At 36.0% G+C, this 23469-nt stretch overlaps 1 protein-coding gene across 1 annotated transcript in view; it reads left to right on the top strand.

The window, feature by feature from the left end:
• Positions 1 to 8179: 8179 nt before the first annotated feature.
• The window catches only part of PTPRR (protein tyrosine phosphatase receptor type R), a 252601-nt gene continuing 237311 nt past the window's right edge, over positions 8180 to 23469 (top strand). The window contains exon 1 of the mRNA XM_081311808.1: positions 8180 to 8252. Coding sequence (XP_081167934.1) covers positions 8195 to 8252 — 58 coding nt within the window. The 5' untranslated portion in view covers positions 8180 to 8194. The remainder of the gene's footprint in view (positions 8253 to 23469) is intronic.

Below are 23469 nucleotides of genomic sequence, written 5' to 3'. Positions count from 1 at the left end.
ATTCTTCTGCACATATTTTCAAATATTTTGGAGGTTAAGTGTTATTTGAATACCTTTGCTTGCCTTCCAAAAGCAACTTACATTAACTGAGGACAAATTTTTAAAAATAAGAAGTCAACAACAGAATGCTATATACAATTCTATATAGCAATTTAAAATATGACTGTGAAAAATCTTAACTTAATGTAAAAAACTTAATGTAAAAATACATTCCCACAGTACTAATGAGTAAAAAAATTTCAAATACATATTATGATCATAGTAATGTAAAAAAAGTGTTAACAATAATTAGAAGTACATGCATGCAAAGATACCTCTATTGCCAGGATTTGAGTCAAGGAAAACTAGGTGTGTGAAAAAATTAACTATGTTGATAGAATCCATGGGCATGTTTTACTTTTTCTCTATTGTATATTATGCAACATACATAGCAGTCATCTACAGTTATAATTTAGAATATCCAACTTCAGACCAAAGAGAAATAATTTAGATGAAGAAAACTTTAGAAATATAATGCCTTTTTTTCCTGCTTTCTAGAAATAGGGAGGTAAATTGGACTTCTTTATCTTTTGACTATGGCTGATTTAAAAAATATTTAATTTTAGTTTTATTTACATATTTGTGGTAGAATTTGGTCGTGAAAGGAGCACATCTTCCCATCTCTGTGATCATCACTTTTGTCACAGACCTAATATAAAATACGATTTTAATTTAAATTCTGAAGTCAAATAGTGACTAGATTTCTTACTTTCCTTTCTAAAGTAGAGTACTTCCAAGATTAGAGATTCCAGATGACTTCTTTGCAAAAGGGATGGTTTATATTTTCTCTCCACTTGTATCTACAACAAAGCAGTATTTGGAGTTGGTATCTACCACATAGAATTAAATATAAAAGAAATCTTAATAAAAAATAAAGTGAAGCTACCTTCCATTATATCTCCCAAATCAAAGTTGTATGCTTGAGCTCTTCTAAGAAACAAGTGAAATGGTAATTCTCTAGCATTGAACAATATCTAAATCAAGTATTCTGATGCCATTTGCCAAACAGAAGACTGAGAACATAAAAATGCTTGCTAGGTTTTTTTTTTATTCTCCTCCTGTTTAGATTTCTCATCCATAATATATTGGATTGACTTTCTTATGAGGGCAGCTCACAAGGTTTTTCTCCAAGTGTCTTAAGATGAATAAAGTAACAAAATGTAAACCCACATTTCTAAATTAATAAGGTGTTTATTTTACACCAACATGTGGGATAAAGAATAAAATTCTGTTTGTTATATCAGCTAATCTCGTGTAGTTACAATCTTGGTCCCTTTAATAGTTTTGTTATTCTCAAAATTGAAATTTGAAATCAGTGACACCTGAATTATTGAAAAGCTCTGGTGGAGAAATATTCATATAGTCTAATTTGACATTTTGAGACCTGGATTTCCTTATACATATTTTGTATTTTTACAGGATGCCAGATATTATTTCTCATACAGGATAGATCTTCAGATTGATAAAGATATCTATGGAATCACAATGATCTTTGCTACAGCTGTTCCATCTGCTGGAAAGTTTTTATCCAGGTAGCTGCTTTTAGCTCCTTCCTCAGTTTCAAATCTCTGTTCAATGTTCGGTTTCTCCACAAGGTTCCACCTTAAAACTCTGCAAATTCCTTGTACTCATACTCCTGCCCCCATGTTCCTGATTCCTTATACTTTGATCTATTTTTTCCCATAGCAATTACCAAGTTCTACTACATTATAGAATTTACTTATTTCTTATATGCATGATAAATGTATTTTTATTCCACCTAGAATTTAAGCTCCATGAGGGCAGTAATTTTTGTCTATTTTGTTCAGTAATATATCACAAGTATATAAAACATTTCCTGGCTCATGACAGACACTCAATATTTATTTATTTATTTGTTCAATTATTTAAAATCAAAAGACATCAATAAAATGTCAGTAGGTTACTCCGCTGTTTTTAGAATATGTGATATAGCATATCCTACTATAACATGACTTCAAATAATATTCCCTTGTATAATCACTGAACAAAGACATTACTGGTACCCCAGAATACATGAATTCTGATAAACAATTTAAAATTGTTGCCACTAAGCATATGACTGCTAAGTTCAGTGGTCAGGTTATAGTCAGGGGGAATTATTAGTAGGATGTTTTCTAATTCTTCTTTCCATGTTGTACAGGTATTTAACAGGAAATATTTTGTTCTGAAAATGGCTCTTCAAGCTGTAGACCAACAAAATACCTCCTTCTCTACTGTAGACATACAGCTGCAAGAATCAGGAAAAGGTGAAAATATAAGAAAGAGAGAAGCATAAGATTGTGACTTTTAGTTTCAAAGGTTGAGCAGTTAGTGAGAGAGGCATAGAGGCCTGTATTTAAGAGATGTTATTTTAAGTCCACCTTGTAGTTATATGAGAAACTAATGTAACAGAAATGGAGTAGGACTAAATAATTTATATACCCATAACTGTATTCCCTGGATATTCTTGGTGTCAGAGTGAACAAGTTGTTCCGAAGCGGCCTCATTCAAGGAAATCCAAAAGAATAGGCAAACCTTGTAGAAAATGTATTTGAATGGCCCTAAGTAGCTAGGCTAAGCCATAATCGAGGGCTCTTGCATCTGTGTGCTGCTCAGGATGATGGATGGTGTAAGTGCAGCCTGATTAATGTCTGGGGATGGACAGAGAGCTAATGCAGGAGAGTCAGCAGCTTGTAAATAAATCTATTACCCACATCTTGGATGAATCTGACCTTTGTAGTGCCAGAGTGGATGACAATACAATGCACTGGAATCAAGAGGCAGCTCCAAGAAAAATCTGTACTTCATTTTGAGATAAAATTTTAATGATGAGCCAATAGCAGAACCTATAGGCATTTGTAGACTTTCTGCCCTTAATATTGTGTATTTTACTACAATAACATATTTCATATAGAGAGAGAAAAAAAAATACATCTGCTTTATTTGGGGTACCTAAATTTTGTTTCTTAAAACGTATATTGATGCATTGTTTTTATCAAATGCTTCGAATACATCAGTCTTGACAAAACTCTGTTATAAAATATAATTGTTATTATCTATTGTAAAGTCGGTTTTTTGAGATGAAAACATCATGTTTCTATTTAATTCCTTTTATCAATTTGGAATTTATTAATATAATTTTTACTTAAAAGTTAACATGTTTCTGAACTTAGGATGTCTTCAATTTCTTTCTTTTTTATAATTCATTTTTGATTAACCTGTATTAATTGTACATACTAATGGGTTCAGCGTGTTAGTTTAACAGATCATATGTGAACTGATCAAATTCAGTCTCCTTTTATCCACCCTCCTCCTAGCACCATTCCCAACCTCTAGTTATCAGTTTGGCTTTTTAAATTTCCCCATGTGACAGCAAACATGAGGTACCTGTCTCCTGTGTCTGGCTTATTTCATGTAACATGATGTCTTCCAGTTCCATCCATTTACTGCAAATGAAAGGATTTCATTATTCTTTATGACTGAATAATAGAAGTCCTATCAGTAAGCAGGAAGGCATAACAACACAGCTGATAATGACACAGTGGTAGGGGTCACCAGACCTGAGTTTGAGTGCCAGCTCCACTGTTTATTATCTGAATGACTGGTCAAATCAATGGCCTCATTGAGCTTCAGTTATCTCCTCCATAACAAAAGGAAGAATGTACCTCACAGAGCTCTTGCAAGAGTTCAATATGATAACACATATTTTGTATATTTTAGTACTTTTATTCCCGTAACTAAATTCACTCTTTTCTTCATTGTATGCTTATACAAAAGGATAGATAGTTTCTCCTAGTTATAGTTTTGGGGGAAAAAAACTAAAAAAAAAATAATGGTGAATTCATATACTTGAACATAATATCTTTTCCTATGAATTTCTGGGTTACTCCTTTTCATTCTGAGTCATTCCACTCTAAATATAGCTTAATTCACAACAATTTTTTACCTTGTACAAATAAGTTACTCTCTTTTTTTCCTATTATAAAAGATATCCCTCAGACAAAAGAAATACACTTTAGGATTGTTAAAGTGACTCTGTAAAGGATCAGGAGAGTAAGAACATTACAAATCTCAATAAGGCGTTAGCCACTATTACCTACTGTTCTCAGACATGTTCAGAAGTATCTCCAATACATTTTGCTGCTTCTTGTCTCTTCCACTTGTTCACAAAAGTCCATGGCCTTTTTCTTCACACAGATGCAGTTGGAACCTACTCATCTAGCCAGACTCAGTTCATTTGCTATTCTCCCCTAACAGTTTCTTGGCTGCTACCTATCCTCACCTCTGCTTCCTCCTTTATAGAAGAACTCATTTCTTCCATTCTATTCCATTCTACCTTAAGCATCCTGCCAATATGTTTTCTTGGACATAAATCTACTTGCAGTCTGTCTTTGTTCATTAGATGCAAAGGCCAGGAATCTACAGCCACAAGCTGTATCTTATTCCACTGGGAACACTCTCCTATGGGTGTTACTCAAAACATAGTTTTACTGTTAGTCCAGGGTTAGCATCTCCCACTCCAGCCCTGACTTACTTCTCTAATTCTAGTGAGCTGCCTATAACTAAGTGTGTGTGTGTGCGTGTGTGTGTGTGTGTGTGTGTTATGAGAAATGATAGAGACTTCTTGTAGAAATACAGCAGTTTAAAAGGGATACCTGTTTGCCTAGAACTTCCTGGCATGCAGGAAGTACTTAATTTTAGCCATCCTTATATTTAAATAATAAACACATAAATAACAATAGGAAACTTAAAAAATAAATAGATTTGATTTCGTAATTTAAAGTATACTAAGGACGGAGGATTTACACAATGATTTTCATCCATTTCTAGACCAGTTGATATGGAGGCTCATAATGGCTACATTTATTTTGAGGGCAGTCTCTGAGAAGTTTTCCTCCTTTATAAATTCTGAAACTTACCTCCTAAGAAACAGATATTATCCGTCTGCTGGGAAGGAAACAGTCATATGATATTAATTTTCTACTTATATTTTAAAACATAGATTATTTTCTTTAGGGCATAGCTCTGTAGGGCAATACTAATTTGTATGGTTCTCTCATATTAATTGCCATACTTCTGTAAATTAGAAGTAGCTTTTTAAAATCCTGGTGCAGCATTTTAACCAAGCTTCTCTAAAACACCAAATCACCTCTAATGGCATTAGATCACAGGCAAAGGAAAGCAGTACTTAGGGACTCACAGAATATTTCTGAGAATTAAGGGGTTGACATTTTTGCCAATTGGCTAATTCATTTATAGTGGCTTGACTTCATATGAATGTGAACTATTCCATTGGAAGTATGATATTAGATTGACACATCTAAGATATTAGGTTGACACATCTATGAATTTTTTTGCTCCGTTGTCTTTTTTCTAGTAAATCAATAATGAATGTCCAGGCACCAAAATTATACCTCAATCAAGGTTATTTTTACCATGTTGAACTATTCTAGTATCATATCTAGTCTAACTGGAAATTGTGCTGTTAAAGATATTTTTCATGCATAGTTTAATAATTCAGCTACCTGTAGCCCTGGGCAAAGTACATACCTGGAAGTCTACTCTTTGGCAAAGTCATAGCCAATTATATTAATCAAAATTTAAATCCCCTCAAAATAACTGTCAGAATTATCTGTGGGAAAGCAAAGTGTTCAGGACATTGCTACCTCATTGTTTAATTACCACAGTGCATTTTCTTCTTGATAATATTCCAGGGAAGAAGAAACTAAGGTAAATATACCATTTAAAAGTGGACTTGTAGTTCTTGTTCCCCAATTCCCAGCCTTTCTAAAACTCTGGCACCAGATGTTATGTGAGAAAAGAGTTATTCCTCTAAACCGTAAGCACGGCTAAATACATTATCTCAAAGATCTATTTAATAAGATTCCAAATAGCTATGTTAACCACCAGTATTGAAATTTGTCCCCCAGTTGCTTTCCATCCATTCATTTTTGAACACATATGAGACATTGTTCTAGGCAGTTGGATTATATCAAAGAATAAAGTTGTCAAAAATCTCCGCCATTATAGAGGTCAGATTCCATTGCTAAAGGAGAGGTTAGGAAAACAGACAATAAACAACAGGCTTAATAAAAAATTATTTTAATAAGTTAGAAAGTGATATAATAACTGGGAACAGGGGAAAAGCGAATCTAGAATAAGGGAAGAGGTTGTGATTTAGGGTGGTTTGGAATGAAAGGGCAGTGCCACCAAAATGGAGACCACCACCACCAATGAAGTACAGGAGTAATGAAAGTGAGGCTGCATATGTCTCTATTTTCAGGTGAGAAGACCCTTCAAAGTGTTAAAAACAAATCTCATTCTCCCTTTCTCCCACCTGTTGGGAGTACAATTTCTGGACTTGTCTCTGAGTGCTAGAGATAAAATAAATTATAAATGAAATAAACAATACTGCCTGAGCTCTCAGGTCCTATGAGACCCTGCCTAATTTAAGCTCTGGTAGGTAGTCTGTTTCCCATTAGTTCTCCCAATTCTCGGAGGATGCAGGAAGAAAGCACTAAATGAGGTATGCTACCCAATTCCTTGAGCATTATTAGTAACCAAGTAAATTAGTAATTTGACTAGAACAATCTCATTCAATTTATATTAATGCAAAATGCAGACATTCTTCAAAAGCCTTCAGCTGTGTTGTAAGACACACCAAGGCATACTGCAGATAAATGAACTATCTGAAAGAAAAACACCTGACAATGCTAAATAAGTGCTGTGAAATAGAACGATCACGCTAATCTAGAGTTAAGCCAGGGCTTTCTGGAAAAGTGAGAGCAGGGTTAGGCCTTGATAAGCTCCAAGTGATGCAAAAGTGGAGGCAATTTGGGAAGAGGCTGCAGTATGGTGAAGACACAGAAGAAGAATCAGTGGTCCAGGGATGGTTTCAGCAAAGGAGTCTGGTTGAGAGACTTCCTGGCTAGACTAATTAATACTAGACTAACAATGATCTCCACACCCAAAAGACTTTTGGGGGGTGAGGAGGTAAAAACATTTATGTTATGCCTAAGACACAGAACTGAATCTGAGGAACTCACCTACGGGAAATAGCTCTGTTATCTTTCACCTCAAAAAGTAAAACGGAGACTAAAAATAAATATTTCCAAAAAATCAAAAGGTGCCTTCTTTTGCTTCGATTAAAACAATATATTACAGTAGCCTAAAAGTATGGCCTCACTTCTTTCTGTCATTATGGTTATAGACTTTGTACTTGAGTATAGAGCAAGATAAAAAAATATATATATAAGGATGGGACTGGAGAGAAGGGACAGATAAACTAACAGGATAGCTAGCTCTTCGGTAAGAAAAAGGCACCCCCAGCAAATACAGTTACTGCTCACATCAAGCCAACTGGCTGCGGGAACCCCTCCCTGAGCAGCCCAGAATACTAGGCTTGCCTATATTCCTGTAATTGAGTCCTGGGAAGCTGGTAAGTCTGCAAACACATATTCTCAGTGATAAGCTCAGTCCACATGTAAACCCAGATTTGGGAGAGGAATAGGGTAGGGCGGGTCGCACGCTTGACACTTCCTTTGGCTCCCTCCTCTGGTTCTCTCTCTGGCCATGCCCCCATCTAGTCCCTCTCCATCTCACTCCAACTCCAGGAGTTGATGGAATCTGGGTCCCTAATTATTGCCTCAAGAGGCCCTTCGCGGTGGGGACTGTCCCCCTCGCAGCCATCACTAAGACCCGGAGGCGTGGAGTTTCAATTTGAAACTCCCGTGGCGCGTGAGGGCCGGCGCTGGGCATGCTCAGTAGCCGCGGCGCGTCTGGGCTGCTGCTAGCTCTGCACTGGCTGCCGCGCTGCCTGCTCTGGGCTGGCGCGGGAGTCCACACGACTGTCACCGCCGCGGCTGCGGGGCTTCCAGCAGGCCAAACGTTCGGCGCCTCTGAGCGACTCGCCCCCGGCCCGCTCTGGTCCCCCTCAGCTGCCGCCTCCTACTCTTCTTCCTCTCCCCATCTCTTCGGGAGGTGAAGCTGGTGCTTGTTTCTGTCGGCGCCACAGACCGCTCTGCAAACCTCAGACGAGGACCCTGAGAAGAAATCCTGGAGACCATAGGACCCTTGGCGGTGGCTCTTTATAATAGCACTTTGCCCGTAGTGGGGTCGTGGCCGAGTTTCTCCTCCACCTCTCAATGCAAACACTATGCGGAGAGCAGTTGGCTTCCCTGCGCTGTGCCTGCTTCTTAATCTTCACGCTGCAGGTAAGGGGTTTCCGGGTGTAGAGCTGGAGCTGTGGATGAAATGGGAAACTGCACATGCTTAAGGACTCTAGGAAAAGCTTGCCTTGCAAAGACAGCCTTAGAAAGGCAAAGCAGGACAGTTTCTGACAGGCAAGGGGCGAGGAAATACACCTGTTGGCAGACTGAAGCTGAAAACTCAAGCCAAAATCGGCTCATAATGTCTCTTTACCTTATAGGAATAATAGTGAACATTTTAAAATATGAATACAGATTTGCTTCCCTTTCCCCTTCTCTCCATCTAGACTCCCTGCTTCTGCTTCTAGGCTATGGGGTTGACTGCCAATTTTTCCGGAGGGAGACCAGGCATCCTGCTGGATGTAACCTTTTCTACTGCAGAGGCTACATGCATAAGGTCTCTTGGTTTAGCAAGCGCTCACAGGGATGCACTGGCTCTAACCTGATGGACCACATCTCCGCCCCAAAGATCGAAATACATGGTTCACATTAATGATGCTGCTCCAGCCTCCTTTGGCCCCTGCACTTGTCACTCGAATTTTCTAAACCAATAAGAGGAAGGAAAGGTTTCAAATAGGAGCCTCTCTTCTCTTTCAGCACCATGGTCAGCGTCCGCTGGCAGGCAATAAAAACCCAACCACAGTTTCAAAGCTTACCACCCCAGGGGAAGGTACTGTCCCTGGGACAGGTTTGATGAGGTCTAGCCAATAGTGACAGCGAGACTGATCCCAAATATAAATAGATGACACATCATAACCAATATCAAGTATGGAAGCAAGCTTTAGGAAGTATGGAAATTTTATATTCAATGTCACTGCATGCCTTTTTTTCTGAATACATACCACCTCTGTGTAGTGCAGAGACTAGTTGGATTGAATCCTTTATGATTTTTTACACACACACATGAGCCAAAATAAAATATGGCAGAGAGATTTTAGGAACCCTACTGCGACAGCAGTTGTCCATGCCATAGTCCTGTAGCAACCAAAGACTAGTCATTTTCCCTGAGTATGTTTCACATCCAATCACACATATTCAGTCATTTCTCCAGCTAACATTTACTGAGTGTATACTGTGTTCCAAATATAATGGCTGTGAAACTATAATCTTTTTTATAGCTCTTAAAAATAGTGGATTTTTTCTATGTATACAGTAATGGGAGCAAAATATAGTACTTTTTTATTCTAGCTATTTTAATGTATTGTGAATCTTTTGAACAAGTAATGTATAGGAGCATTAAAGCTATAATTAAGTATGCATGTTAATTGTTATAATTGCAATGTTATATTGTGAAGTTTTTTATCTTTTGAAAATCAGAAAAAAACTATGACTTAATTATTAAATTATTTGCAAATAACTGTAATGAAGCCTATATTATCATATATAGTTCTTTAATGTTGAAATATGGGATGAAAACAATTACTTAACAATAACACTGATACAAGAGTCTCAATTTTTATCAAGTTTAGTAATGATTAGCTGATCAAAACTATCAGTGCAGTTATTTTTGAAGCTAACATAAACAAATTTTAAAAATTACATTTAATATATTTGAAGTTATTATAGCTTACAAGTTAAAAACAAGATTATGCATGTAGAAAACATTTCCAAATTATTGTACATGAATATTTGGAGTGAGGAAATAGAGAACTTTTGTTCATCAAAAGAGAAACCTAGAAATCTGTAGCCCTAGATTATACTTGGAGCCCTGCCAAAGGGTGTTTTACAAAAGCCAAGTCAACCAATCTCTATTTTGATTTCTTAATTTGGAAAAAGAAAGATTAAAAGAATAAGATTATTCGACCAATTTGAATTTAATAAGGCAATGTAATTAAGGGCTGTTTTTAAAAGATATCAGTTGCAATATGCTGTATAGAAATTAATTGTATTCATATTTATTATTGTGCTTTAGATAGGTGTTTTAGCACAGCAGATTGCAAGTTTAATATTGCAGTTACTTGCCAGTTTCATTTTGGATGCATTTTAATTTTAAACAGTGATTTGTGGGTCACAAGCTGTCATCAGATTAAAATTCATCACAGTTATCTAATATCATTGTTAGGACGTTTCATCAGAACTCAAAAAAAAACCCCACAGATTTGTTGATCTAACCCCCCGTAGATTTAGGTAATAAGAAAATTAGTGGGTAAGACTACAAAGATTAAAGAGTCACTGACTTTCTACTTGTTGAATGTCTATTTCCTGTTATCTCAGGATGGGGTGAACTTCATAAAGAATGGAAATGAATTCCATACATTCAGGCCTTTTGACTAAAAATCTAATTGATTCATTCTGGTTATGCCCAGGTTACTAGCAATTATTTTACTCTGGCAGAACTGATGACATTTTAGAATGTTTTAGGAATGGGGGGAAAATGGCTGGCAGGATGTAAGTGTTCTTTTTAAGCTCTATTAGGGACTATTTCCTCTGATAGAGCCATGCCCCAAATGATAAGGCAACAAATTCTTTTTAACTTGAGTTCTAATTATTTAGTTACAGTGTGTGTGACACTGTGAAGGGGGAAGTAAAAGAATTCTGATCTTGATTCTGACTCAGTAGGAAGAAGTACTGTGATCTGGTTGCAATATCTATGGGAATATAAAGGACTGGGTTACAATGTTGTATAATTGACATTGCTGTGAAGATAACCCTAAGGAATTGCTGAGAGTGGAGCTCCCTAGAGAATCTGGCCTCTGTATTTTCATAGATCTCTTTAACAAGCAAGTTATGGTTAATGTCCATTTACTTGTTTTACAGGTGAGAAAGCTAAGATCCAGAATAGTAAAGTACCAGTTGACTGCATAGTCAGAAAGAAAACCCAGGGTCTCAGACCTGTGAGTGTATACTGTATAAAATAATGCACTAATTCTAATAGGTGATGCCACCATTGAGTTGATAGGGGTCAAATCCTTTTTACTTGACTTTCCTTATCTTTTACTGCTTCTGAGAACCACTGTGATATATAAACTCCAGTTAAAAAGACCACATCAGGAATATGCAAGAAGGCAACTAAGTTACCTCAATAATAGGGATGGTAGAGAAATAATTTCAATGAAGATCCACAGATAGCTTATGTTCTTCAGTGTTTCTTCTCTCTCTCTCTCTCTCTCTCTTTTTTTTTTTTTTTTTTTTTTTTTTTTTTTTTTGAGGAGAGAGTATGACTGACAGGGTAGTGTCAAAGGAGTGAATTTCTTGGGATATCTTAAAATTTCTCTTGTGAAAACTTACTTTTTCTTAGTGAATGTTTTGGTAAGAAAATCAAGAAACTGATTTTAACCATTACTTTTTCCTTAAGCATGGGAAAGATTATTTCACATTTCCCAATTTCGTTACCATCGTCTTATCTGAATGGAACAAAGTCGACCTGAGTGTGTCTCTTGGAGCTGTCTCTTCATCTAAGAGAAATATTCAGTGACTTTCTGTAGCCACGGGAAGGAGAGATTCTATGGTGGGGCTAAGAGAATCCAGGAACTGAAGCACCACACTCAAAAGAAAGATTGGAATGTAACTAGTTGGATTCAGTTCAACTAGTCTCTGCAAAACACTCCTAGTCTACTTAGCCAATTCCAGAATGGACTTTAAAATAGAGTTCATTTTAAGATGTCTCTTAGAACTCCATAATCAGTTTTTCTGTACAAAAGTCACTTCCAACAGTACTTACAATGGCCAAAGATCTGCTAGATTCTATATGGCCATTGCCTTTTGGATAGTCATCTCACATGACTTTCCTGGTTTATTTCTCTCCAACCATATTGGCCTTTTGTTTTCTATTCCCAGAGGGTACTAGGCACTCACCCATCTCATATGTTTTTCTTTCTTTCTTTCTTTCTTTCTTTCTTTCTTTCTTTCTTTCTTTCTTTCTTTCTTTCTTTCTTTCTTTCTTTCTTTTGACTGAAACACAATCTTCAATTATCTTCTTGGCTTTTCCTTAACAATTTTAGGTCTTTATTCAAGTGTTCTCTTTTTAGTGGGGCCCTCAGTTGTTCTTCTATTTCATATTCCATCTCCCCTGCCACACACATGCACAAAAGGAACTGTGGTTCTCCTTCCCTGCTTAACTTTTTCCCAGAGGTCTTTTGCCACTTAACTTACAACATGTTTTACTTATCTGTTTTTATTATTGTGTTTTTCTCTTTCTGCATGAAAATATAAGTTTGAGGGCACAATTTTTTTGTCTATTTTATTTTTTGCTGTATCTATTAGAGATCTTGCCTTGCCTAGTACCTGGGGCAGTGCCCGGCATAAACCTATTGAAGACTAAATGAATATGTTGAAAAAAATAAACAATACAGTGCTATTTCTGGTCTCTCCATTTTGCATTTAATTTCTTCTTGGCATCCATGCAAAATGCTCTTAGTCAACTCAGCCAGAATGGACTTGAATAGAATTCATTTGTCCAAAATTCATGGTACTCCATAGGAGTCTCACTTGCTCAGAGGACATAACATCTCTGGTAGATTGCTACCATTGTTAACTGAAGGACAACAAGGATGGACTTTCATGAGATCAAAACTACTGATCAACTCATGGCATAGGATCTGTCATAGTAGCTATGGTGCTGTGAAAGGATTCGTACAGCTAATTTGCAAACAGAAAGTCTAAGTCACTGGGACAAACCTGTCTGCTTCTTTGGCACTTGAGAATCATAGGAAAATGTATATTAGAGATTACATCTTTCTAGTACCTTTGAGTCTATTTGTTATATTGGATAACACCCCCTGCCTAGCACCTGGTAAGAATTATGGGGTACATTATCCATATTTCTCCTCTCCTCTTTGTTTATTTTCTATTTCTCTACTAAGTCCAGTCCTCATTCTATCATCCTGTTGTTGAAAATGAGTATTTCAAGAGTAATGAATATTTACAGCATTTTTCTGATTTGATCTCTTTACAAATTTTGAAAATTCACTTGATTCCTTTGGATAGTTACTACTTACTTCTTTGCTTCCCTATTATCGCTCCCGCTATTTCTCAGTTTGTAATTTTAGGTGTTTCTCTGAATATTATTTAAAGGTTGGCACTTTCTAGAGATTCCTTTTGTTGTTGTTTCCTATATATATAATCTCCCTGGATAATAATAATCAGATCTGCATATCAAAGATTCCAAAACCCATACTTCCTTCTAAGATTTCTCTCCTGAACTTCAGTCACATATTTAGTTATCTAGGAATCACTGGATATTCCAGAAGAATCTTATATCCAACTGTTCATACTCAGCACATTTACACCACAGATGCTCTTAATTTTATCTTCCCTGTTGTTGTGAATAACCCCAGAATACCCCCATAATTTTAGTCTGAAACTAAAAACTCACTCTAAACCCTTCCTCTGCTACTTTCATCCCAAAGGTCACCAAGATCTTATTTCTCATCAAGCCTTCTCTACTCTCTACATCCATGTCGCTGCCTTAGGACAGGTATTTATTTCTCCTATAGTATCTTATAATAACCTCCTGTCAAACCCATCTTTCATAATAATTCCTGAGGTAAAACTCTAAAAATATAGCCAATCATATTCTCTCTTCATAATTTTTTTTAATACAGCTATGCCCTTTTTCTTTCCCTTAAAATAAATTCCAAAGACATTAGTGTGACAAAGTCTTTCCTAATCAGGCCTTTCTAATTCCATTCTTATTCCTCTCCTCATGTCCTCCATTATACACTACTATTGTTTAATACCAATTTTTTAAATTTTTTTTTAGTTACAGATGGATACAATACCTGTATTTCACTTATTTATTTATATGTGGTACTGAGGATTGAACCCAGTGTCTCACACATGCTAGGCAAGCACTTTACCATGAGCTACAATCCCAGTCCTAATACTAAATATTTTTTATTTGCCATGTCTTGTATCCTTTTTAGTACTGTTTCATTTATCTTAAATATCACACTCTGCTTCTTTTGCTATATAACTCTTACACCAGCTTCAAATCTTAATCAGGCCTTCCCTACTTTGAGAATCCTTCTAAGATACCCATCTCAATTAAGAAACTTTCCAGTAGTTTTCTTTTAAGCCAGATATAATCCACTATCAATGTACTTAACCTGTATATTTATGGTTTGGGGTTTTTTTAGAACAATATCAGAATTGTAACTTTATGTCTGCACTCCTATTCATTAGTACTGTCTCTGTTAGCTAGTATGCCATCAATAACATCAATTTATTCATGAATAAATAAATACATTCATGATATATTTGTAAAAATAAACTATGAATAAATTAAATTATGGATTACATCTCCATGAGTATAAAGAGCAACATTGACTTTACTACTTCACCCTCAATCCAATTTACATTTATTCATTATAAAGCAATGAAGATGGGACAGGAAAGCTTTCATTTGAACATACATTATAAGATTGTGTTCCATGAGCATGGGGCTATTTGTGGTGTAGTTATGTGTTTAACTCATCCTAGATGAATAGATGCTCTTCTATAACTTTCTAGAACGATTTTACAATGGGAATTTGGTTAATTTTTGTTTGTTTTAAAGAGATCAAGGCATTAATAAGCAACATAGCATAAAAGTTGCACATTAAGCAATAAACTAGGACTAATCCTGATTACTGATTGATTATCATCTATCTTGATATGTATGAGCCATTTCATCTTCAAAATCAGGAGGGAGTGAGCCACTGGCTTTAATAAATCAAGACCCAAAATAATCCAACTGTCTTTTGTTCCCTTAAACAAAACTCAAATGATCACAAAAAATGTCTGAGTATTTGGATGATTGTACACTTTTGCTTTCTCTCATTTTATCTGTAAACTGTATTTCTAGAACCATGAAGTTTTTGGATCCCCCATATTTTTCTTGTGGGGAATATAATTATACCTGAAGAGTAGAGATTGCTTTATGAATTATAAGATGCCATTTCTTCCAAGAAAATGAGATCACAGATCAAAAACTCATCCATTGCCATCATATTAACTATAACATTGCTGTTATATTTCATGGTAAGTTTATTATTAAATCTTTGAAAAGCTGATTTTTGAAGTCAAATTCAAAAGACAGAGAAAGCCAGTTTTCCCTTTAGAAGAAGATTTTGAAAGATCTTCAAAGCACTCAGAAACACTGACACACTTAGAGTGCCATTTATGTTTCCCAACATAAAGGATTTTAATAGTTGTAAAAAAGAAAGATTTAGTGGTAAATTATTATTTTAAGATCAAATTTCCTAATGCTTATATACTATATAATGTGACTATAAGTGTCTATAATTGCAATGATTTTTGCAAAAAAAGACAATTAGCAGATTTATATTGTAAACATTTTTACTCATAATAACTAGCTAGATTTTCTTCATAACAAATCTCATTTGATTTCAATGTATTAAGATGATGATATCCATTTAAAATGCAGCTGCATGAACCAACAACAAAGCAAAACTAATTGTTTGCATTAAGCAACAGCTTAGATCAATATGTTTAGTTGCACTGAAGCAAATGCCAAGTTCAGTGGGAACATGACTTTTCTCTCCTAGTTCAGATTTAAAGCAATGTCCATTTTCTGATTTAAATTAGAAGAATGGCCTAAGCAGCCCAAAACTACTGGTTCTTTGGGACAGAGTATTTAATGAGCACAAACTAAAAGCCACTCATAATGATTCACTGACCTAAACAACAAGACTTTATGGCTGTTTCACCATAGTAATGATCCAATTCTTGATGAAGACTATAGAGAAAATTAATTAATATGCATAAGTGCAGAATCAGCTCTCACCACCAGGTGACTTTTACCTACTTGGGAAAGATGCTCAGTATGGAGAATGCCAAATCTAATATTGTGTTGAGTCAGATTGAAAGACCACTGATCCATTAATATAAAGGCATGGTTTTCAATTTTTAGCAACTTATTTTGCCTTCTTGATTTAAAATAAGTCCTTCTTTCCTTTTTTTTTCCAGTTGTCCCTGGAAGAAAATGAAATAGTTTAAACAGAGAAGTAAGAAGAACATTGAAATAAGTGGCAAATACCATATTTTTAGATAACCTTTAGTTGAATACTTCAGTAGTTAAGAGGTAAATGGGATAATGAATGCAAACTTGCCCTGTCCTAATAAATACCACATAAGTGTTAGATAATGTGGGAGAGATGTTGGGTGATAAATGGTTAACTGGTATCTTGGAGTACTTTCTCATTCTTTTTGTGTTTGAGCTGCACATATGATAGATCCTGGATTCCAGCTGTTCTTAATTGGGCCTTATCTGCATAGTTTTCATCTGCTGTAGGCCTGCGCCTGGCTACATGTGCAGGTTTGTAGTGGCTTGTGAAGCTCTAAAACATCTACCTATCCCCCAGATATTTCTCTCAATGCCTTACCTAAAGTTCCATCTAACCATTGGTCCCAACATTATGTTTTCAGCAAGCCCCTATTTAAATGAATTCTGATTACACATTTCTCCTGGGTTTTCCTGATGATGAACTACAATATGTAGCATGTACATATTTGTGGTATATTAAAACCACAAATCAGAAATATCTAGTTCCTATTGAGTTTCCTTATTTATTATGTAAGCCCATATTTGTGCTAGACACCATTTCCCTAATTGGTACTTCTAGGGGGATCCACAAAGGGTGATAAGTTCAGGCAGGTGGCCATGACTTCTGCTAATAGCTGTACGGGCCTCCCCTCTGTTGTCTACTGCTCTGGCAATCTTTTTTTCTCTACTGACCAACAGACACTCTCCTGTTTATCATTCATAGCCCATGGAATTTCTAGACCACTGGGCTCCAGGTCCAAGTGGAAGGCTGCCAATGTTTCTATAGACACTGGAATGTCTGTTTGATTGTAAAGGAATAGTAGGAAAGATTAGAGATGGGAAGAACATATATATGGGATGGCCAAAGACAGACTCAAATGCTTACCTAGCACCTAGGCTACTTAGCCACACCCGATCTTCCAGATCTCTTCTCTCTGCTGATTTTATCTCATGGGTCTGGATTATCTACAGATCCAGTCTGGCTCACTTGGAGACCTGAAGTTCACCAGAAAACTCAGAATTCAATTGTGGAAACATTACCGTAGTCTTTTACTTCTCTATACAAGTCCAAGGACACAGGCAACGATTTCAGTGCCTCTGAACATTCCATGATAGTTAAAAAGCACCCTACCATGCTACTCATGGTTGGTCATGAGCCTGGTCTCCTTAGGCATGGCTCTTGAAATCCTTGGGTACCTCTTTATTTTCAAAGCATCAGGGTTTCTCATCAGATGTCCTCTAGTTACTTTTGAGAGTTTTCTTTCCTCTGATTAGAAATGCCTAAGATTAAGAGTGCTTTAATTATAAATTTTTATAATGCTGTTCACAACTTCTAAATTTGAGCATACATTAAATATATATGTATGTATGTATGTGTGTGTGTGTATATATATATACACACACACACACAGTATCTCCCCTCAAGGTAAACATTAGATTTCATAGGAAAGAGACAAATACATTTCTTTATAAGAAAGGAAGGGGAAAACAAAGGAATATTTCCTAAATCCCTATGATATCCCAGATTTTCTTATAAGTAATCATCTCACCCTTTAGGATAGGAAGTATGTTTTGAAATGACACGATCATTCTTCCAAAACTGCAAAAATAGACCTTAACACATGTAGCACAATAAAAAAACACTTAGGCTCTAAAATCTGTCTACCTGGGTTTGAATCCCATCATCTGCCATTTTCTATTTAAATTCTTTGTGCCTCCCTTTTTTTCTCTGTAAAATAGTTTTAACACTTTAGTAACTACCTCACCAGGTGGTATGAGGATTTAAAAAAGCTAATGCATAAGGCCCCACAGCATGAATCCTGGAACACTGAATATATTCAATAACTGGTAGCTGTAAGACTTCTCTTGCTAATGCATGTGAAAACTTCCATTGGTCCCATATTTCAGCTCTCAAATGTGAAAAAGAAAATAATGAGAAATAAAAGGAAAGAAAAAAAATGTGCAGGTGCAAAGAACCATATACACAAAAGTACACTTGGATATTGGGCTATTTTAAAAATCATTCTAAAGCCTTCTTTTGTGAAGATGCCTACCATGAAAATCAAATTGATGTGCTTCCATGTAAAAAATATTAATAGAAGTTTTGTCTTATAAATTTTAAAATGCTCATAATTAACAAGCTTGTGTTGAAGGGTCTAAATGTCCCTCTCAAAACTTAAGTGTACAAACTGCTTGATCTCATTTATATGTGTAATCAAAAGAAAAAAAGATCTCACAGAAGCAGATAGTAGACTGGTGGTTACTAGAGGCTGAGGGAATCACAGGGAAGCGGAAGGGAGGAGATGCTGGTGAAAGGATATATAATTACAGTATATAGAAGGGTTTTTTAAAAAGTCCAGAATGGAAAAGTATACAGAGACATAAAGTATATAAATTATTGCCTGGGACTGGGTTGTAGGGAGTGGGGGAGAGGAAATGGAGAATGACTGCTAGTGGTCGTGAAATTTCTTTTTTGAGAGATGAAAATGAAAATGCTCTAAAATTGATTATAGGAGTGGTTGCACAACTCTTGCACAAATTTTTAAAAAGTGCTATATGTATATACATACACACAATGGAATATAACTCAGCCATAAAGAAGAATGAAATTATGGCATTTGCTCATAAATGAATGGAACTGGAGAATATCATGCTAAGTGAAATAAGCCAGTCCCAAAAAAGGCCAAATGTTCTCTCTGATATGTTCATGCTAACCCACAACAAGTGAGGGTAGGGAAGTGTAGAATAGGAGTTCATTTGCATTAGACAAAGGGGAATGAAGGGAAGAGAGAAAGAATAGACTCCTAATTGGAATTAGTTGCACTCCATGTATGTATAATATGTCAAAATTCACCCTACTGTCATGTATATCTAAAAAAAAAAAAAAAGAAAACCATTGAATAAAAAAACCTGAAGTATGGCAAAGAAAACCATCCTTTCTCTACCAGAAGCACTGCAATGGGGGTGGCACTTCTGGCAAAGTATCTGTCAGTCTCAGTGCTATGACAGGATATGAGGACAAGCAGCAACATCACTCCTGCCACCCATTCCACAGACCATCTGAAGTTTCAACATCCAACAGAACAGGGTATACCCCACTTCTGATGCTGAGCTTCACTCTTAGAGAAATGCGTATTTCTGAAAATGGAAAACCTACCACAGATTTGTGTGGAGGGAGCCTGATTGAAAGAGACTTTGCTTACCTTCCCACTTTGCTTTGTCCCTTTGATTGGGGGCTTTGAGGGGTTCTTACTCCCTGACAGGAAGAGATGGTTCATATTGAGTGAGAGGTATTCCTTTATTTCATAAAGTGACACTTTTCTTAAGGAGAAGAACAAACATGATAGGTTCATCATTAAGCAGATTCATTCTAGAGAAAAATATATGAGAAAGCTGAGGATCTGGAAATTGATCCTCCATGCCTATGTATGCCTTGATAACTCTGTGCTATCCTGGTCAGCATATTCCAGTCTAAAGATATTGTCCATGTATCTTGGGTATATATGTGACAGGGAAGGATTTGCACTTCATGAAGTCAGAGAGTTCCCGTACATGAAACCTGGGAATGTGACATTCCTGAGTCTGCTGTGAATCGCTGGTGGGTATATAGCCAATGCTCAGGTCTACCCTGTGCCTGAAACAAAGGTACTCTGGTCCCCCATCCCTCACCCTACAGCATCAGCTCTCAATGCTGGCAGTATTCCTTCCTGCTCATAATGTCTTCAAGTTTTCCCTCCATAGCTGTGTTCTCAGATTCTGTCTCTGAATCTAACTCTTTCCTCTTCAATCCCTATTAAGCATATAACTTCTGCTTCCCATTGTGGGAGAGATCTCTTCTCAACTACACTGATCAACTCCACATAAAAATAGCTGTTAATTATTTGCCCATTCCCCATTAAACTTCCAGTTTTCAAAAGAATCATTAGATAGCAGTGCCTGAGCCTAGTGTCATTAATTTCAAATAGTAGATGAAGAGATCAGGGCAGGGTATAAAAGAAGTGTTGGCCTGAAAAGTCTACCAAGTGCCCCTCCAATCTCATAAAAAAAGAGAGCAGGAGTGGCACCTCAAGAGGTCACCATGAACTCCCTTCCTCATTCCGTCCTAATGTATAGGCATTGATTTCTCTGTAGAATCATTGTTATGACAATATTTTAATTTTGTATATATTCTAGTGTCTAGTTGTGTTTAACATAATTCTTATTTTGCTATGAGAATTACTTTTAAAACAGATACTTGGTCATGAAATTGGAGCCAACTTTCCAAGAATCTGGAGATCTCTTCTATATAACTATTTACAACTAATTATATTTTAGCTATTTACATAATGAATAGTATATAAAAATTAGACTTTCCAAGTATACTACTTCATTACTCAGGACAATTTCTATGATTTCCGTTAAGTTTCAATTTTTTAGCTTTCTGGCCATATGAGCTTTCTATACTTCTGCATTTCCCCAGAGGGCATATCTGTATTCTTGATTAAGGCCCTCTTTTAGCAACTATATAGAATTTAGCACACAGGTGTCTTCATTCCTGTCCTCCAAGCACCTTTGGATTTAGTTCTTCCAAAATAGAGGGATTGTGGGTGGGCTTCTGACTACTTCTCTCTGTGCTGACATACATCCCACTTCTGCTATCAGACTCCGAGGCCATTCCTTCTTCATGACTTATGTCTAGTCACATTGTCCCAAAGGATGCTGCTCTAATTGCATTATGTCCCACTCTGTAATAGATATTTATCAAATGAAAAATAACTTCATTAAAACTGGGCAAAAATCAGGGAACATAAAACCCTTCCATTGCCATTTTAGCACATAACACACAATGGATTGTCCCTGAAGTGCTTGTCAATTCCATGATTCCCAAATAGAATTTTTAACTGTACAGATCAACTTTTATTGGATGAGATAACAGGAAATAAGGGCCATCCAGAGTGTTTTCCCTGGGCTGGGAGTGGGAGTAGAAACTGCTTCTTCCAATGGAATTTTTGAGGAAATATGAAGGAGTATTTAATTGTATCAAAGAACATGCAAAAAAAATTTTTTTACAAGGTACCTTAATTAAAACAATTCCTTATTCTTATAGGTTTCAGATCCTCTCCAAAAAAAATATAGGATAATATAATTGGCTCTATGAACATAGACTAATTATTTTGCTGCTGGCTTCTTTATTTTTTACTATAGATATATTGGACATATCACTGGTCAAATATGTAGAGCGTTTTGTATTAATGAATATCACAAGGCTGGGGATGTAGCACAGTGGTAGATCACTTGTCTAGCATGAACAAGGCCCTGGGTTCAACCCCCAGTACCCATAAAGAAGAGGAAAAAAAGGAAAGAGAGAGTGGGGGTGGGGTGGGGGAGCACACCAGCCAAGCAGGAGGGGAAGGGATGGGAAGGATGCCATAGCACTTCCTGGTGAGCTTATGTTTTCACAGCACAGTGATCAGAGCCTGTAGACTGGATCTCAAGAAAACCAGGCCTGGAAAGATGTATTCTTTCAATTATGAATATATTCAAGTCTCTTTGGGGGCCTTTGGGAGCTTATAATTTTGATAAATGCAATCTTATCATCTTATAGACACCCTGCTTTATTGTTTAATCCTTATGACAAAATAGCTGGTGTAAGGATGAATACTTTCATTAATTTGTTTATTTGATGTCAAGGTATAAAACAAATGTGTGCACCTACAATTACAGATATACATATGCTGTTAGAATATAACTAAGACATGCAAACTGAATTCTGTTAAGCTGATTCTATAAATATACATAGCCATAATGTAGTCTTTCAAAGCATTGGTGTAATTTCCACTAAGGTTACTAGGAGTAAGCAAGTGTTATGCTTTGGGAGGTTTTCCTAATAAGCCTTGACTTGCCATATTATGGGAAGACTATAGGGTTTCAGGAGGCTTCAGTGTTATTATTGTGTGTATTTTTAACTGGAGATTAGTATTTTGGTGACCTCTTGGGTTACCACTATGAATATAATTAAGGAACAAGTAGAAAATAGTTTTAATACTAGCCTTTTTACATCAAAAGATATCACCTCTGGAAATCCCTGTTTCTGGGATTTTCAAAGCCCCTTTTTTTTAATAACCCATTTGAGTTTTTTTAAATTTTTTTATTATTGGTTGTTCAAAACATTAAAAAGGCCCTTCTTAATTGTATTTATGGAAAAATTTATCTCCATAAAAAAATCAAGACCATGCAAAATCTGCCGAATTGGATTGAGGCTTTTATTTTACACTAATTTTTTGATGAGAAAACTCAGATTCATTTGAATAAGTAGACCTGCACAAGTTCACACAGATGGGAAGAAGGGAATTGAGAGTATTAAATTCGAATCTATGTTCCTTAACACTTAATTTTTTTCTCTTATTAAAAAAAAGTTTTGTCCTTTCTAAATACTATCAATAAGTATTTTTCCCCACATAAAGCTTTCATTGGTACTCATTGTTTTTAATCTTCCTGAAAGATATTTACAGATAAAACTGGAGCCATTTCTTATGCAGAAATTCTCAAGGGAAGCCTCCAATATTTTCCATTTCTCTCTCCTTTCTGGAAAAGAGAGTGTTAGCAATGCTTTAAAAAAGATCATCAAACAACAAAATTGACTTCTTTTGAATGCTCACTTTTTCAAAAATCTTTAGACACCACTGATTGATGCTTTTGTTCCTTTTATAGTCAAGTGACATTGATTTAAAGCCTGCAGTGCAAGGACTTATGCTGAGAGGGTGTATATAAGGCCATTCTACCTTGTGCTTCTAGAAATAACCACCATTGAATTTGAAATAATGAATCATAATGTACTTAACAGTGTAATTTCATACATGTATTTTTTTCTTTCTTAAATATCTCTTCAGAGAGGTTATTAGAGTCATATCCAGAATAAAGTTTCAGTTGTATAATTTTATGACCATAAAAATTCACTGGTTATTCTCATGTAAATGTTGCTCCTATGATTAAAAAGTTCTCTTAGTTTAAATGCAGATGAGTTATCTTTGAGGAGCCACTTACTCTCAATCTGTGAGAGACACTCTGTCCTTCACAGATTGGGAAAACTGTTACTGAACACTCAGTCAGATAAGGAGTCCTACCACACATCTTAAATTCACTTCCTCATGCTTTCCAAGAACACTTTCAATTCCTCTCTATCCTTCTGAAATCTCCACTTCCTCCCCTTTCTTGTAAGATAACTTCATCCCCTTCTCTACAAACTAGAAACCATCAGAA

Source organism: Spermophilus citellus (genome assembly GCF_964194105.1).
Source record: "Spermophilus citellus genome assembly, chromosome: 10".
In the NCBI taxonomy this organism is placed as follows: domain Eukaryota; kingdom Metazoa; phylum Chordata; class Mammalia; order Rodentia; family Sciuridae; genus Spermophilus; species Spermophilus citellus.
Note: the sequence above shows the minus strand (reverse complement) of the source record. Positions and strands in the feature narration are given on the sequence as shown.